Genomic DNA, 15392 nt, shown 5'->3' with positions numbered 1-15392 from the left:
AGGTACTAAACGGGTACCACATTTGACCTCAACCGAAAGCTAAGATGAGATGATACTCTAAAATGCAGAAAATCAATCTCAGTCCCCAAGGCAGAAGCCACTAATGCAGGAGATCAGTCAGCTTTGCCCGCCCCACCGCGGATGGCTCTGCTCGACCACGTATCAGGCCCTCCGTCCAGGGAAGTACAGGCTGACACTCCAGCTCCAAAGACCTGAAAACACAAGGAAGAAGGAAGACGACAGATAGACGTTTTCCCACGTCACGGATAGGTGACAGTTATTTTTCTCTATAAATCTTGTTGACTCCGTCCCTGTAGAAATTGATGATGAAGGAAAGGAAATGTAAGTTTCACCTCTGTTTCTTTGGGCTGGTATCTGGAGATACTCAGGTTCAAATCCTTGCTCTGTCACTTACCCGTGTGATCTTGAACATGTTACTTAACCTTACAGCTCAGTTTCCCATTTGTAAAGGAGAATAGACAAATACAGGTTCTGTGGGGATACTGCAAGGATGAAATGAGATAATTTGGGTAAAACACATAGCACATCAGCCTGACACATAATAAATGATCAATAAATAGCAGTTCTTAGCTGTTTTTCATTAACAAGCTCATGTAATTTTAACTCAATTCAGTAAACATTTGTTGCATGTGTAATATACGAAACATCTCATACTGTGTGCTGAGAATACAGAGATCAGTAGAAACTGTTCCTTCCTTTATAGAGTAGAGATCTAAGTTTCTTGAGATCCAAGACTGAGCTCTCTTCGTGTCAATAAAATGCCCGAATATACTTACTTCACAAACTGAATTCACAATTATTATCAAAGGTAAACCATCTTCAGGAGTCAGAGTGGGGAGGAAGAGGGTATCAGTGAACTGTTCTTATTTTAATAAAAAGAAAACATTTTTTCAGAAATAACAATTTCTGTGTTCACCTCCTCCTACCCTTTCTGGCACCACAAACTCACATATTTCTTAACTTGTGTCCACAAATGTGGATGTGTGAAAACGGTGCTTTGTCTGCATTAGCAGATGCCGTTGATGGGGTTAAAACATTGTGCTGGCTTTTGGCACCTAATACTACATTTCATAAAAAGCATTGCTTAAATCTCATAATAGCAGGGAAGTTCATTTCCACATAGAGGGAAATCCTCGTCTTGGTCCAGCGCCTTTCTTTTATGTTCCATTTTGGAAAACCATACCCCTAGCCTGCACTGGGTCAGACCTTTTAGAAAGGAAGGGTAGAGAAAGGAGATCAGCGTGCGGTTTACAGACCAGAAATCTGCTTGGCAAAGGAGTTGCTGAAGACTGTGGTGTAGAAGCTGCAGAGAAAGTACCTTTATGATTGATTTCCATTCAAGTCAGACTGACTGCAGTGTGGTCATTTTTCTAACCCATAACTGCTCACACTGCAGCAGGCTGCTATCTGCAGGGTGTCTGAATTATAGCAGTGTATGTCCGTGTTACCTCTTACACAAATTACTTACACTGGTTTCTTTTTCCATGCAAATTCATCAGTTTTACAGCCCCTCGTAGCCACAGTCAGGAAACTCTGGCCAACAGCACAAATTGATAAAATGAGTTAATTTTGCTATACTTATTTTTTTTCTTCCTAAAAGCCCTCTCTCATAGGCAGTGTTCAGGAAGCATATTACAGTAAAAGGAAGATAACAAAGGAGTTGAATTTTCTTGCCATAAATTACTTTCCAAGTTAATTCCCTTTAACGATGATTCCAGATTTGCTTGAGTTTTCGTAGCATTGTGCGTTTTACAACTGTGCCTTTGATAGAAAGAAGACCAAGTATTTTCCCATGTTCACTCCTTTTGTGCCAGTGACATGGACTTTCTTATGAGATCTTTGCCACCAGAATGCAAAGCAACACTAAATTGTGCTGGGCCCCTAGAACTGTGTGCTTGTTGTTGGATTTTTTTTTTTTCTCCCCAAGCCTGAAAGTACAAGTTCCCAAAGTCTCAGTGAGTGCATTAGATTACATAATCTGGAGAGAAATATACCTCTGTTATTTTTTCATAGTTATTTTATAAATTGAAAGTGAAGTAGTATAGTAAGTCCCAGGCATCTTTTTTGAAGGTTACCTATTGGCCATGTGGCCATATTCCTTAGTTGCCGTGGAAATTCGAGGAAGGGACAGGTATGATTGTTAATCTCTGAAGTGGAAGCCCCATGAGGGCAGGGGGCCTTATATATCTTGTCCACTGATGGATCTCGAGCATCTGGAGCAGCACCTGGCACATGAAAAGTGCTCCGTGAATATTTGCTGAATTCCACTGGATGTAGCCTCTCAGAGAATATGTGCCATTAGCGGTAGGTTGGCCACACTAGTCATTCAGTTAATGCTCCCTGCTGATTCCTGTTGAACAAGTTGTAAACTCAGTGCACTGTCATCTCCCAGGCAGAGTCGCTTGAAATTTTGGAAGGAATTTTTTTTTTCCATCACCCTCTCTTTCCAACAACACAAGCCCAAGCAGATTGTCTCTGGTGGATGGCAGAAGTTCAATAACCACAACCTTATCCAACTACTAATGTGTACAGAAGAGCAGGTCATTAAGAGGGTTGGCTACTAAAGTAACCCCTTTCTTCCAATAGCCCACATTACTATAATGATGCCTTAATAGCAAACCATTTATTAAGAAATGACACAAAGACTGCCTTCTACTCATGACAGGAAAGAAGGGAGTGGGAGGACAAATGGCTTAGAAATCATATCCAACGAGACAATTCCCCAAAGTTCATCCTTTGAGAAAAACTCCTCTGTAGAACAAAATCCACAAAACCTTCAGGTGTGACTCACTGCAGTCCTGCTTAAGAAAGGTGAGGCACCAGTCGTCCCTGCTCATGCATATTTATAGGTTTCTGAGTTTCACTTTGTATTGCAAAAGTTGGGGGATGGAGGGCAAACAGAGAGGGTGATTACTGACTCTTGTTAATTCAGAGCATATTTATTGATCATCAGCTGTTGTGTTGTATTGATCGTCATACAAAACTCTGCAGAGCTGTTTAGGAATACACAAAAGGTTGTCAGATCTGGAGGACTAAAGGTTACCTGGTATGACCCTCTGACTTTGTGGCCTCGGGGCGTTACTTCACCTCTTGGTACCTCAATCCCTCCCTGGTAGTGTGGTGAGGATTAAATGAGATGATGTGTTTAGAGGGCTTAGGCCAGCATCTGGCCCATAAATGATGCTTAATAAACGTTGGTCCATGTTATTGTGGTGGTGATGGCCTTGGCATTGGTGGTGAGTTTGCGTTTCTATCACAACTGTTACAGGAATTTTGAGGTCCAAAGAGTTTAAATGACTTCAGCTATACAGGGGGTTATTGGCAAGGCTGAAACCCTAGACGGTCACGCCCAGGCCCACACCAGCACTTTTTCTATGCCCTGGGATGTCTATCTTTACAGTCCTCAAAACGCGCTCAATCTAGTGGGGGAGAAAATGTCATGGGTGAGATAATTTAAGAACAATAGAGCCTAGGGTCAAGTACAAGTGGAACAAAATCAGGTTTCATAATATATGGAACAGACAGGAAGTGTTGTGGTTGGTCCAATCCTTCCTTAACATCCCCACCTTTGATTGGCAGTGGCTACATAATCTCTGTAACACATCAGGCAGGCTGTTAGTCTTTGGCTTCAGAAGGCCAGCATGACATCCTGGGCAGACGTTGTTCAAGTCATTTAACCCTTGACAACGTTTAGTTCCCTCGTTTGCCAAAAGGACGTACTACCATTATTAGCTAAGAAGTGCCTTGGGTTATATACATCTTATTGATATTTTATATTTGTTGGGATAGTATGACCTGTTTGCTCGTGTATGCCCTTTCATAGTGCACAACCGGACGCAGATCTTTTGTACCTGTTTATGAAGGTGACAGATATCCACTGTGAAAATTCTGTTTTCTTTCCAGACAGCATGATTTAGGCCTCCCTTCCCTCTTAACTCCTGCATCAACCTACCAACTGATTTCCCCGCTGTAGTCGCCTTTGGTGCATTCTGTAGGCTGTTGCCCTATTAATGTTGCTCAGATTCAACAATGATCACTTCCCTACTCAGAAACCATCATGGATCCCACAGTTCACTAACTGTACTTCCTGCCTCCAAACTTATGTACATACTCTGTCATTTGCCTAGAAACCCTCCCTCTTTTTCTCTGCCTCTTTAAATCCTCCCATCCTTGAAGCCTTAGCTTCAGTAAGCCCAGCTCCTCCTGGAATCAGACATTTTTCTCATCCCACAAGCCAATATGATTTCTCATTCCTTTGAACTTTTCTAACACATCCGTTGCATTCCTCCTATGAGACTGAACACATTCAGCATTGAATTAGATAGTCAAGTATTATTTTATCCTTCCACTCTAGTAAACCTTGTGAGACACACACTGTATACCTTTTTATCATCTGAAGTTTAAGGCAAATATTGTTTACAGCAGGCAGGGTAAGAAAAGCAACAGGTTTTGGGGTGAGATACCCTTGACTTTTAATCCTGGCCCTCCCTCGTTCTTGCCTTTCTGCAGTCCATGGCAAGCCAGTTAACCTCATTTTGGGGTTGATTAGTTTTTCTCATTTAGGAGAGGGACTTTCCTAAAGAGATTGTTCTGAGGATGAAGTTAGGTATAAAAAATAAAATGCTCCATAGTTACTTGGGAAAACCTGCTGAAAGCCCATCTTCCTCAGATACCTCTCTAAGGCTCTTCCTGTTCTCCAGACAAGAGGCCCTGAGAATACCCGGCCCATTGTGGGGACACTTAACAGTGACCCCTCCCCACAGGCATGGGGCTTTCTCTTTAACTGTCATAGTATCACTGACTCCGATTCCATTCCGATCGGCTGACCTTCATATGATGCATACACACAGACAGTATTGGGGAGTGTTTCCTGACAAGACTTTTTGGAAGAATGCAGAGTTTGGGTCAGCACTTTATTAGGATTATTTAACCCAGGTTGTGAAACCCATTCTCATTTCAGAAATTTAATGATGTTACAAAATTGAAGACGCACATAAGCAGTTTGTCAAGCCCTGAAGTTATGCACTATAACTCCAGGAGACACTTTGAGAAAGTATCACAATTCCGCCAGCCCACCTGATAAGCGTTTTGCTAGTTACAAACCCCACGTGCTAAGTGCTTCACAGGAAGTAAATAGACAGACAAGCGAAGGAACATTTCTGTGGCTTGGTTATTTTTTTAATCTCTCTGAGAGGTGTGCAGACTGTATGTACACTGTATTTTCCTTTCTTCACCTCTTCTGGCTCCTTTGACATTTTAATAAGATAATCAAGGCAGAAGACATTTTTCCATGGTACAATGTGGTCAATAGAATGTGAGGTGTGGGTGCAGCTGGGCAGAGGGCCCCAGACTTCTCCTCTCAGTCCAGCCAGGCCGTTCACTCACGTCTGGCTTTATCTTTCCTTCCGAGGGTGGGAGTGAGGCTCGCGCACTTCTGCCGGTGCTTGGGAATGAAGCAGCTGCGCCATTCGGCTGAGGCCCGAACCTCATCCCAAAACTTAGAAAATCAAAATCTAGACCCTCGACACCAATCAGCCTCATCCCTCTTCTTTAATCAGAGGTGTGAATCTTTAAGCTCCAGGGAGGCACAAACGTGAATACGTACCTGTTATACGTCAGGCTGCTGAGAGGGATGAGGGGTGACATATGGAGTAATCTCCTCCCCACCCCCCAGCCTATTTCATCTATAAAATATGGAATAAAAAGGGAAACTATGCAAATAAACTTAGCCGAAAAAGCAAATTAGGGAATGACTAGCAAAATCATTCACTGGAACTCTGTTTACACTTTTTGTCAAGCTCAACCATTGGTTTTTGAACTAAAGGCCCTTCCTCCATTACAGCCTGTCATTAAGAGATAGGTTTGAATTTCAGAAAGTGTATGTGAATTTCAGAGCTTTCCATTTCTTAGCAGTGACTGTTTTTATATAATGACAGTTATGATTAAGGTTTAGCCATTGCTGGTAATTGAACAACTAAATGTTTAGATAATACGTATCCCTTCCAACCTTTCCTCTATTCCAGAGTCTTATTATGGTACTGCAATTCACCCAGTTGCCCAAGCAGTAATCTTAGGAATCATCCCATACTCTCCCTTTTCCATTATTATTGCACTCAAGAAATCAACACATTTTCCTGAGTCTGTCTCCTAAATCACTTACACTGGGCTCCTCCTTTTCATCCCTTGAGTTTAACCCATCCCCACCTTACCTTTTTTAAATGACTCCACTGGCCTCTATGGTTTTACTGATTATATTCTTCAATGGCCACCCCCTTGTCCCCCATACCTACCTTCATGACAGGATGATGTTTCTAGGTTATAAAGGCAAGTTTGGTGATTCTCATACTTTGCTGGTTCTCCTTTGACCTAGCAATCCGTTACATTTGACCAGTGCTTACTGACTGCCTCCTGGTGTCAGGGATTATAGTAGATGCTGGCAGTGGCCCCCAATTAGGACAGTGTGATAAGCACTTCAGTAGTTTATAATCAACTTGGGAATCTGCTGGACTCAAAGTCATGTTCCTTAAAGAAATTCATGTTCCTAAAGACCCTTCGTAATCTGACCTTAACCCTCCCCTCTTTTCTTCATGTACTGTATACTTCATCACACTGAGTTATCAGAAACCCAGTATTCATTTTATATTCTCTCACTTTTATAAATGCCGTCCCCCCTACCTAGCACGCCTCCATCCCTCTCAGTTGGGCAATTCAAACTTGTCCTGTTAACATCTTCCCAGGGGTCACATTTTCTGAGGTCCTTTTACTCCCGGAACCTCTCATTCCCCAGCTGGGTTAGATACCCACTTCTATGTGGCCGTATCAATTTTGGAATAACTCTAGCAAAGGACTTATCACACTGTATTGCAAATAACCTGCCAACCTTCCCTCCAGAGCTGTTTCAGGATAAAGACCATGTCTTCCATCTAAGCATCTTCCTCACCCAGCCTAGTTCTTGGCAATAGCAGTGATCATTTGTTGAAAGAATGAAAAGTCCCTGGTTTGTGATATTTCTAATTATCCCTTCTTCTTATGGATATTAGCCTCTATTTAACTTATTTATATATCCACTTACATGGGCTTAACTCTGAGACCAGTGCCTTAATACAATAATATATGAATCTGTTGCTCTTGCTTTTGCATAATCTTTTAAAAGAAGAGGTTATTTCCACTCATACAGTTGCACCACTAACTTTACACAGAGTTTTTTAGATAAGATTGATAGGTGTTATTTATTTGTTCAAAAATATCTATGAAGCTACTACTGTCAACAAGGTATCTGGAGGTTCCAGGCCTTAAATAAATACAGGGAGTGACATCTCACACAATAGTCAGCTCTGAAAATCACATACAATCAAAATTATCTTTAACCATCTCTTAAGTCAGACCTCAGAAAATTCCCCTATATAAGTATCTTCTCAGTGAGCCATACGGTGTCTGTGTGGCTGTGAATCTCTGCCGTCACAGTGTGGAAGCAGAGACCATCTGTAAATAAGTGGGCGTGGCCGTGTTCCAGTAAAACTTTATTTAGAAGAACTGTGGCTCAGGAACCGTGGTTTGAGGACCCTGCCTCACAAATAAAGTGAAGGTGTGTGTAGACACCAAGGTGGTTCAGAGTAAAGAGAGATCACACATTTCTCGTCTCAGGAAATTGGGAATGGGTAGCCCAGAAAGATGAATTTGCAGTTCAGAACGAATTCCAAAATGCCAGTGAGTGAAAGCGATCAGGATCAAAGTTAGGAAAGCCCAGAGAATGTTCTGGCTGGTGATTCAAGAAAAGTTTCAGAGCAAAACGTGGAGGTCTTTTTGTTAAAAGCCTCCAGGAATGTTGCAACCTTGGTGACAGTTTGCCATTACAAAAAAGAGAAAAGATAAAAGGTACATTATAAAACAAAGTCTTTCTAGCGTAGATAGTTTTTGTTGTCAACATTCTTTGGCGGTCAGAGTTCATTACTGGTTATTTTGGATAAGCTTACTGTATAAATTCAGAAATAAAATGTATTACATGCGACACTGATATATGCTCTCATTGATCTTTTATTCACGGAACATAACTATTTTTTTTTCTAGCACCAATAGCTGCAGGAACTGGCCCAAATTTTTCTCTCTCAGATTTGGAAAGTTCTTCATACTACAGCATGAGTCCGGGAGCAATGAGGAGGTCTTTACCCAGCACATCCTCTACCAGGTAATTTGATTGGTGGCTCTCCACAGTCCCACACCTTGATTTTGACTCTGAGCCTAGAGGCACTTGGATTGTGCGTCTACTGGTGGAAGATACTAGAGAAGTTTGTTAAGCCCCAACAGACTTTCAGTCTTATTGGGAAGAGAAAGCAAATGCACATGCTGCAGAAATATATATATAGTAGAAAACAATGAGCTAAATTGTATGGCATAGGCCAAAAATAGTTAAGGAAGGCTTTATCCAAAAAGATTGACTTGTGTTCAGCTCTAAATGTTGGTTTAGAGTTGGCAAGATGGGAAGGAAAAGGAATAGTGTCTGGGTGGGGTGAAGACATGAGCAAAAGCATAGAGAAAGGATGGATGATAAACACAGCATGTTCTCAGCAGATTAAGGACAACGCTTGACTAGGGAGAAGGGCATGTGTTTTGGCTTGTTTGGCAAAACGTTGACACTGGAGACACCAGTTCCGGTCCCGGTGCCGACAGCAGACATTACAGTGCAGTCCCAGCGCGTTTCCCCTCCCCTCACCCAGATCTCAAAATCCAGGCTATTGGAGTTGCCCTGCGTCATGAAACCCATTTGATATCTAGGTGTGCGGTCACAAAACTGAATGCAGTCCTGCGGCAGGGTGGGGCTGGCTCATAAACTCTTTTGCCCCAGGAGACCTTTAAAAAAGTAAAGCTGGAAGAGCACAACCAGATAAGGATTCTGGGGTTCTGGATCCCCTTGAGGTCACAAAGCCCAAATCAAAATGAAGCATTTTGCAAGATCCTGTTGTCTCTAGATAACCGGTACCAGAAGGAAAGGGATTAGGCATTAAACCCACAGTATTCTTTTACAAATTGGCTTTAGCACTGGACTGTGACAACCAAGAAAAGAATGGTGCAGAACGATCTTTAATGTTTGTGTACTTGGCAGAAAAACGTTGCACAAAGGTATATTCTTCTTTCAAGCAAGCCCTGGAATTTTATGATTTAAAACAATGGCCAGATTATAGAAATTTTCCTTGGTGGCGACTCCTTCTTATCTTGACTTTATATATTTTAACCAGCATTACTTAAGAAAAAAAGAGAGAGAGAGAGAGAGAAAGAAAGAAAGAAAGAAAGAAAGAAAGAAAGAAAGAAAGAAAGAAAGAAAGAAAAGAAAAAAAAGAATCCGCTTCATCATGACGAATACCTTGAAGACAGTTAAAGAAGCAGTTATTTCCTAAATATAACCACCAGATCCTATGCTCATCTTTCATGTTGTTTAAGGGTTCTCCTTAGTTCCCTGTAGCATCAGATCCTCAGAAAAAAAAAAGTCTGAAATCCAAAGTACATTTATAATGAAAGAATGAGATTGTGAACCCATTCGGGTGTTAATACATTTTGAGGATTTTGAATGTTTGCTGATGGAGGGGACATTGTGTGTAACTGCACTCAGTCAACATGAAAGAGCTTTGCAAATACTTGTGGGCAGTGATTAATTTAAAAGTTGATGGGCTGTTTGTTTTTCATATGTGTGCTGCGCATGTACCATGGACATCCCAAACAGTCCGTGTCTCCCCCCACCCCCCCACCCCCCACCCCGTCCTTTTGACTTCTCCAGCTGCTTTGTTGCCTTTTGCTGTGATTCTCTGAGTGGAAACCTGGTTTTTAATGTCATTTAAAAGGCTACTGTCATTCTCATATTCTGCAAATAACTAACCCTGATAAAGAGCTAATTATAAATAGCAGCAGTAGTTAATAACTTGGTAATATGTTTGTTTTACACTCATTAGGCTCTCCTAGGATGATTTTTTTTTTAAAAAATTATTCTCTAAATATATAGACTCAGCAGAATTATCTGTGTACAGGTTAGAAAATGTGCCCAGAAGAATACCCCAGATTTACATATAGAAAATTTCATCAACTAATCAATATTTGTTCATGCCGTGCCAATATTAATCGGTCACCTAGCAGACACTGTATTAGATGCTTTACAAACCTGATATGATTTAATTTTCACAATACTTTTACAATATAGACAGTGTCGCCATTTAACAGCAGATCAACCCAGAGCCCAGAGAAGTTAAGTAACTTGACCAAGGTCACAGACCTAGTAAATGGCAGAGTCTACATTCAAATTCAGGTGTGCTGGAACTTTAAAAACATGATATTTTCACATTGGATCCTCTTAGGAATGGGGCTTACTCTTTCAGTAAGGAACGACAGAACATGAAGCCCCCCAAAAGGAATATCTACTATCCCTATTTTTCCTGGATACTTGGTATTTGCTACCTTGAATTACTATTACCATCTCTGAGATTTGTACACGTCCTGCCTCCCCATCTGGACTGTCAGTCCCATAGAGGACAGTGTGTAACTCCTCCAAATTGGCAACAAACATTTCTTAACAAGGACATTGTCCTAGGCCCTGTGGATATAAAGTCAAGTAATAGGACCTTTGCAGTCTAATGGTAGAGACTGACAAGTAATGGAAGTTTTCAGTTCAGGGTACTATGAACACTCCGGAAAGAGTCATTTTGCAGATTTGTGGGTATAAGGTAAGGTTTCTACGCTTTGCATATAGTCAGAATTAAACAAATATTTAGAATGAAGGTGATAGTTTTACCTTAATTTCTAGGTAGAATTGCTAGGAACACAACAAATTCCACACATAGGAAGATGGTGGGTCACTCCTCAAAAGAGTATTTATCTTCTCCCTTAGGTAGAGACTTTACTAGTACTTTCCTATTTTCCTCCAGTGTTTCTGGGAGAATTGAATCAGTGTGTTAGAAAGTCAAGAGCAAGAAACCAAAATCCATGACTGATTCATTTCTAAATTAAAAAAAAAAAAAAAAGGAGATGGGTAGACATTAACTTCAGTTCTGTACCCCTTCGTGGTAAACACCTCCAAAATCACAGAAGGGGTTGTGTAAAAATTGGGATAAAATATGTTTTATCCCAAAGAACTTCATCAAGATAAGCCAATTGTCAAATTTGTGAGGTCAGTAAACTTTGTCTTGGAAGCCTTCTACCTGTCCATCCTGGCACTTCTAACTTGCTTCACTCCTGATCTTTTTCTCTCCTCCATCCTGTACCTCCACCCTCCAGACATTTATCCCGTATCAACCTCAGAAAAGTCCTTGTTTTCCAACTAAGGTGGGAGCTAATAACTACAGACTCTCACCTTTAGGATTAACAACTGCATGGGGTATTTGCATTTTATTAGAGGACACCAAGGAAATAAAAAATTTTAGAAACTCAGAAAAATATTAATAACGGAAGAATAATGGGCAGCGGAATTGGCCTTTTGCGTTGGATCTCATTGAATCATGACAATTGGGCGAATGCTTGTCACAAGTACTCATATGGCTGTTTCTAAGTCAATAGCCCAGTTCAGCAGTTTTTGAGCATCTGCTATTAGCCAAACACTGTGGTAGGCACTAGAGATTTTAAAAAAGAAAAAGAAGAAGAAGAAGGTCCTTTCCTTACAGATCTCACAGTCCCATCAGAACATATAGGTCTTGCCTTTTATTTGCCAGGAAACATAAGGGAAATACTTATTTTGTTTTTAACATGTATTCTACCAACTTCCAAAATGGTTTCAAGTGGCTTTCAAGTTTTAAATACATCAGCTACTATTAAATATAGAGAAGCCAGAAACCATTTGGAAAAATAGGAGAGATTGTTTTATCAGGAGCCTGACCCAAGAGTTGTACCTTACATTTAATCCTGAGATTCCTGGTTGCCAAGGCAAGAAGGGGAGGCACAAGGTTATAGAAGCTGCATGTTCTGATAAAAAGAATAGAAATTCCTGCAAAGAGACCATATTTTTTTCTGGTTTTATGTATGAGAAGGAATTTTTTGTGTACATCCTTCTACAAAAAAATTCTATTTGATGTAGTTTCACATAAATTATAGAAAAGTTCTCCAAGTGACTATCTTTCACTGAACTTCGAGGAAAGCCAAGTGAAGAACATAAAATTAGCTATTAAAGGTTTTCCTTTGGGTTCTAAGCTAGCGTGCCACAGATATGCTGCTTTCCTGTGGTCTGGCTTTAATGAGAACAGAACTTAAAGGCAGAGCATACTGGAATACCAACTTTAATAATTAGAATTTCTTGCCTTACATTGGGTCCTCAACATTTTCTTATTCAGATTGCAGCCATCGCCTCTTCACTGTCTCGCTGCCTCTAGGATCCATCTCCTTCTTTTTCCTTTGCTTTTCCAAAGCCATCATCTGCACAACTACCAGAGTGGCCTTTCTGAAATCGACTCTGATGTCACTCCCTGTTGAAACTTTTTCAGGGAGTCTCCATGGCTGATAGGACAAAATCCAGATTCGTATCATCTTCTATCACCTCCACCCCCTTTTCACTTCGACTTCAGCCAGGACACGAACCTGGCAATTCTCTGCGTGTGTCACACCTTTCTCATGATGTTGCTTCTGCCTGATACACACCTCTGTCCAGGGAGTAATGTTCAGAATATCCGATACCCTGTGTGACACGAGCGTACCAATTAGAACGGATGCCGCTCTGCCACAGTGCTCAGGCTGAGTCCTGGAATGCCCCAGATGCATTCGACGTTAACCCTTTAGTTTTTGGATCATGAGCGTGTCCTGGGGCAAAGCTGGGGTGGCAAGGGTGGGAAAACTTGAGATGGTGACACTTTGCCAATTGATAAAGAAGTATTTCCATAAAAAAAAAAAAAAAAAGAAGTATTTCCATATTTTGAAATAAAAATGGCCTCCTGAGTGGTGCATCAGCCGAATACCAGCCTATCCGTACCCTTTCCTTCCTTATGCCTGTCTCCTCGACACTCACTCATACAGACAGTGCAGGAACTACCTCCTTCAGGAAGCTTTTCCCAACCTCTCAGGCATATCACTGTTTTCTTCTTTCATCAAGAAATCCACTGTGTCCTATATGTGCTTTCATCATAATACCTACATTTCTCTTTTGCACAATTTTATTTGCCTCTGCATCTCTATCTGCTAGACCGCAAACTCCATGGAGACAGGGGCCATGTCTGATGCATCTCGATATCCCAGCATTTAGCACAGCACCTAGCACAGAGAAGGGACACAACACGTGTTTGATAAATGAAAACATATTAAAAAATCTGTACCCTGACACGTGAGGAAATTTCCCAGCGGGCACTCCCACTAGGTATGAAATCTATTCATTCTGATAGTATGTTAGTGACATTATCAGTTAAGACAATTAGAACATATTAGCAACATGGCATTTCACTATCTTTCCACTCATGAAGCCTCAACTTGGGAGAAAAATTCAGTCCTTCAACTGGAGGAAACGAGATGCATTCTGGAGATTTCTCAACCATACCTCTCCAAAAATAAAAAATATCCAGAACTTCATTTTGGTGACCTCTGTGTAGGCATCAAAAGAGGAAGAGCATAAAAAGGATTGGGCCACTCTTTTTTCCATGTCCCTAGTTCTCAGAGGGAAATGTACACCTTCCCCCCATCTTTCTCTCTTTGGAGCATTGTATTTGTCTCTAGCGTCTCTATCAGAATCTGGACTATGGTAGCTGCACAGCAGATACTTTTTGAATGAACAGATCCAAGTGGAAGATGAGAAAACATAGGAAAAAAGAGAGAGAGAGAAAAGCAACCCAAGCTCTTCTTGAAGGGCTTTGAACCCTGATCTTTATCCTTTCTGGGGTGCCAGAGGGACTGAGTGATGTGCAGGGACATTGCTGACGGCGAGGTCCCCGCCGCTGCCTGAGGAGACACGAAATGCCGTCTTCCTACAGACACTTCCAGGTGGAGATGGGCGCAGGAGCCAGCCACCAGTTCCTCAGAGGAGAAAGGAACAGGATGTGGCAGCAGCAGCAGCAGCTTGAGGGACAGTAAAAATCAAACCCAGATACCTGGAACAACACAGGCCCAAGACTTTGTTCCACATCCAGTGACTCACTCCACTGAACAAGAAGCCTAAAAAAGAGTGCTAGAACTACACCGAGTCGCCCAATGGCTTCCTCCTTTGGCTTTCTTTCAACCAGAGATGCGCTATCCAAGAGAGGTGGTTTGGATGGCTTTTAAACACGTCCGCTTTGTTATTTCAGCTCCACGAAGCGCCTCAAGTCTGTGGAGGATGAAATGGACAGTCCTGGTGAAGAGCCATTTTACACAGGCCAAGGGCGCTCCCCGGGCAGCGGCAGTCAGTCCAGCGGATGGCATGAAGTGGAGCCAGGTGAGCGGCGCGAGCGCGTGGGCGCGTGGGTGCGTGGCTAGCACGCGCACGTCTGAAACGTGCGTGGGGGGCGTGCGTGCGTAGGACACGCGGAAGCCGCCTCACAGCGGTGGATCCTTCCACACCAACTCGTGTTTGCCTCTGCTGCTTCCACCGAAGGGTGGCCGGGGGCAGATACTGCTGACGTGAGAGGCTGTAAGCATGGGCTGCGGTTTTTGACCCTTACGTATTCTTACGTAACTACCCTGCAGTCACATAGTCATGTGCCTTTGCTTTTGTTTTTTTCCTAAGTGCCTTTGGGGGTTGGCTTTTGGGATTATCTTTTAATAATCTTAAAGAAAAATCTGTCAGCTTTTTCAACGGGGTGGATAATGTTGGAAAGGAGAAGAGGGTCCCTGTGCTACACAGTGTATGCTTGGATTTTTATAAAATGAGGAGGTGTTTATTTTATTTTATTTTTAAAGATTTTATTGATTGAGAGAGAGAGAGAGAGAGAGAGAAAGCACGAGTAGGGGGGAGTGGAGGGAGAGGGACAAGCAGACTCCGTGCTGAACACCCGAGTCCGATGGGGGCTTGATCCCACGACCGGAGATCCTGAGCCAAAATCAAGAGTTGGACACTTAACTGAGCCATCCAGGCATCCCTGGAAGTTTCCAAATTTTTTGAAGAGACTTATATAACATTGGTATCAAAATTGGACAGATCGCCAACACACAAAAAAAATTGCAGCTCCTTTCTGAGGAGGTGTTTAAATGTGTTTTCCTGTTACTGGTTATCACCGTTATTGTTTTTCTATTTAAATGGAACAACTATCTTTCTATCCGTCTGAACTAAGCAAATGATGACTACTAGTCTGACCTCCCGGGATAGTCTAGTCTTGGCTCTGGAGTCTTGAGAGGAATGTGAATAATTCAGCTAGCACACGTGTCTAACCTCCACATGGACAAGGGAGAATCTTCTCCTGTGCCTTTCTCGATCTGCAAAGTCAATTGGATAGAGAGGATGGAGT

At 41.9% G+C, this 15392-nt stretch overlaps 1 protein-coding gene across 6 annotated transcripts in view; it reads left to right on the top strand.

The window, feature by feature from the left end:
• Positions 1 to 15392, top strand: part of NFIA (nuclear factor I A) — a 367960-nt gene that overhangs the window by 250541 nt on the left and 102027 nt on the right. For all 6 annotated transcript variants that reach the window (XM_036070041.2, XM_036070042.2, XM_036070044.2 and 3 more), the window contains 2 exons: positions 8089 to 8206; positions 14256 to 14383. In XM_036070041.2, the coding sequence (XP_035925934.1) occupies positions 8089 to 8206; positions 14256 to 14383 (246 nt within the window). The remainder of the gene's footprint in view (positions 1 to 8088; positions 8207 to 14255; positions 14384 to 15392) is intronic.

Source organism: Halichoerus grypus, chromosome 5, assembly GCF_964656455.1.
Source record: "Halichoerus grypus chromosome 5, mHalGry1.hap1.1, whole genome shotgun sequence".
Classification (NCBI taxonomy): domain Eukaryota; kingdom Metazoa; phylum Chordata; class Mammalia; order Carnivora; family Phocidae; genus Halichoerus; species Halichoerus grypus.
This window is presented reverse-complemented; position numbering and strand designations above follow the sequence as displayed.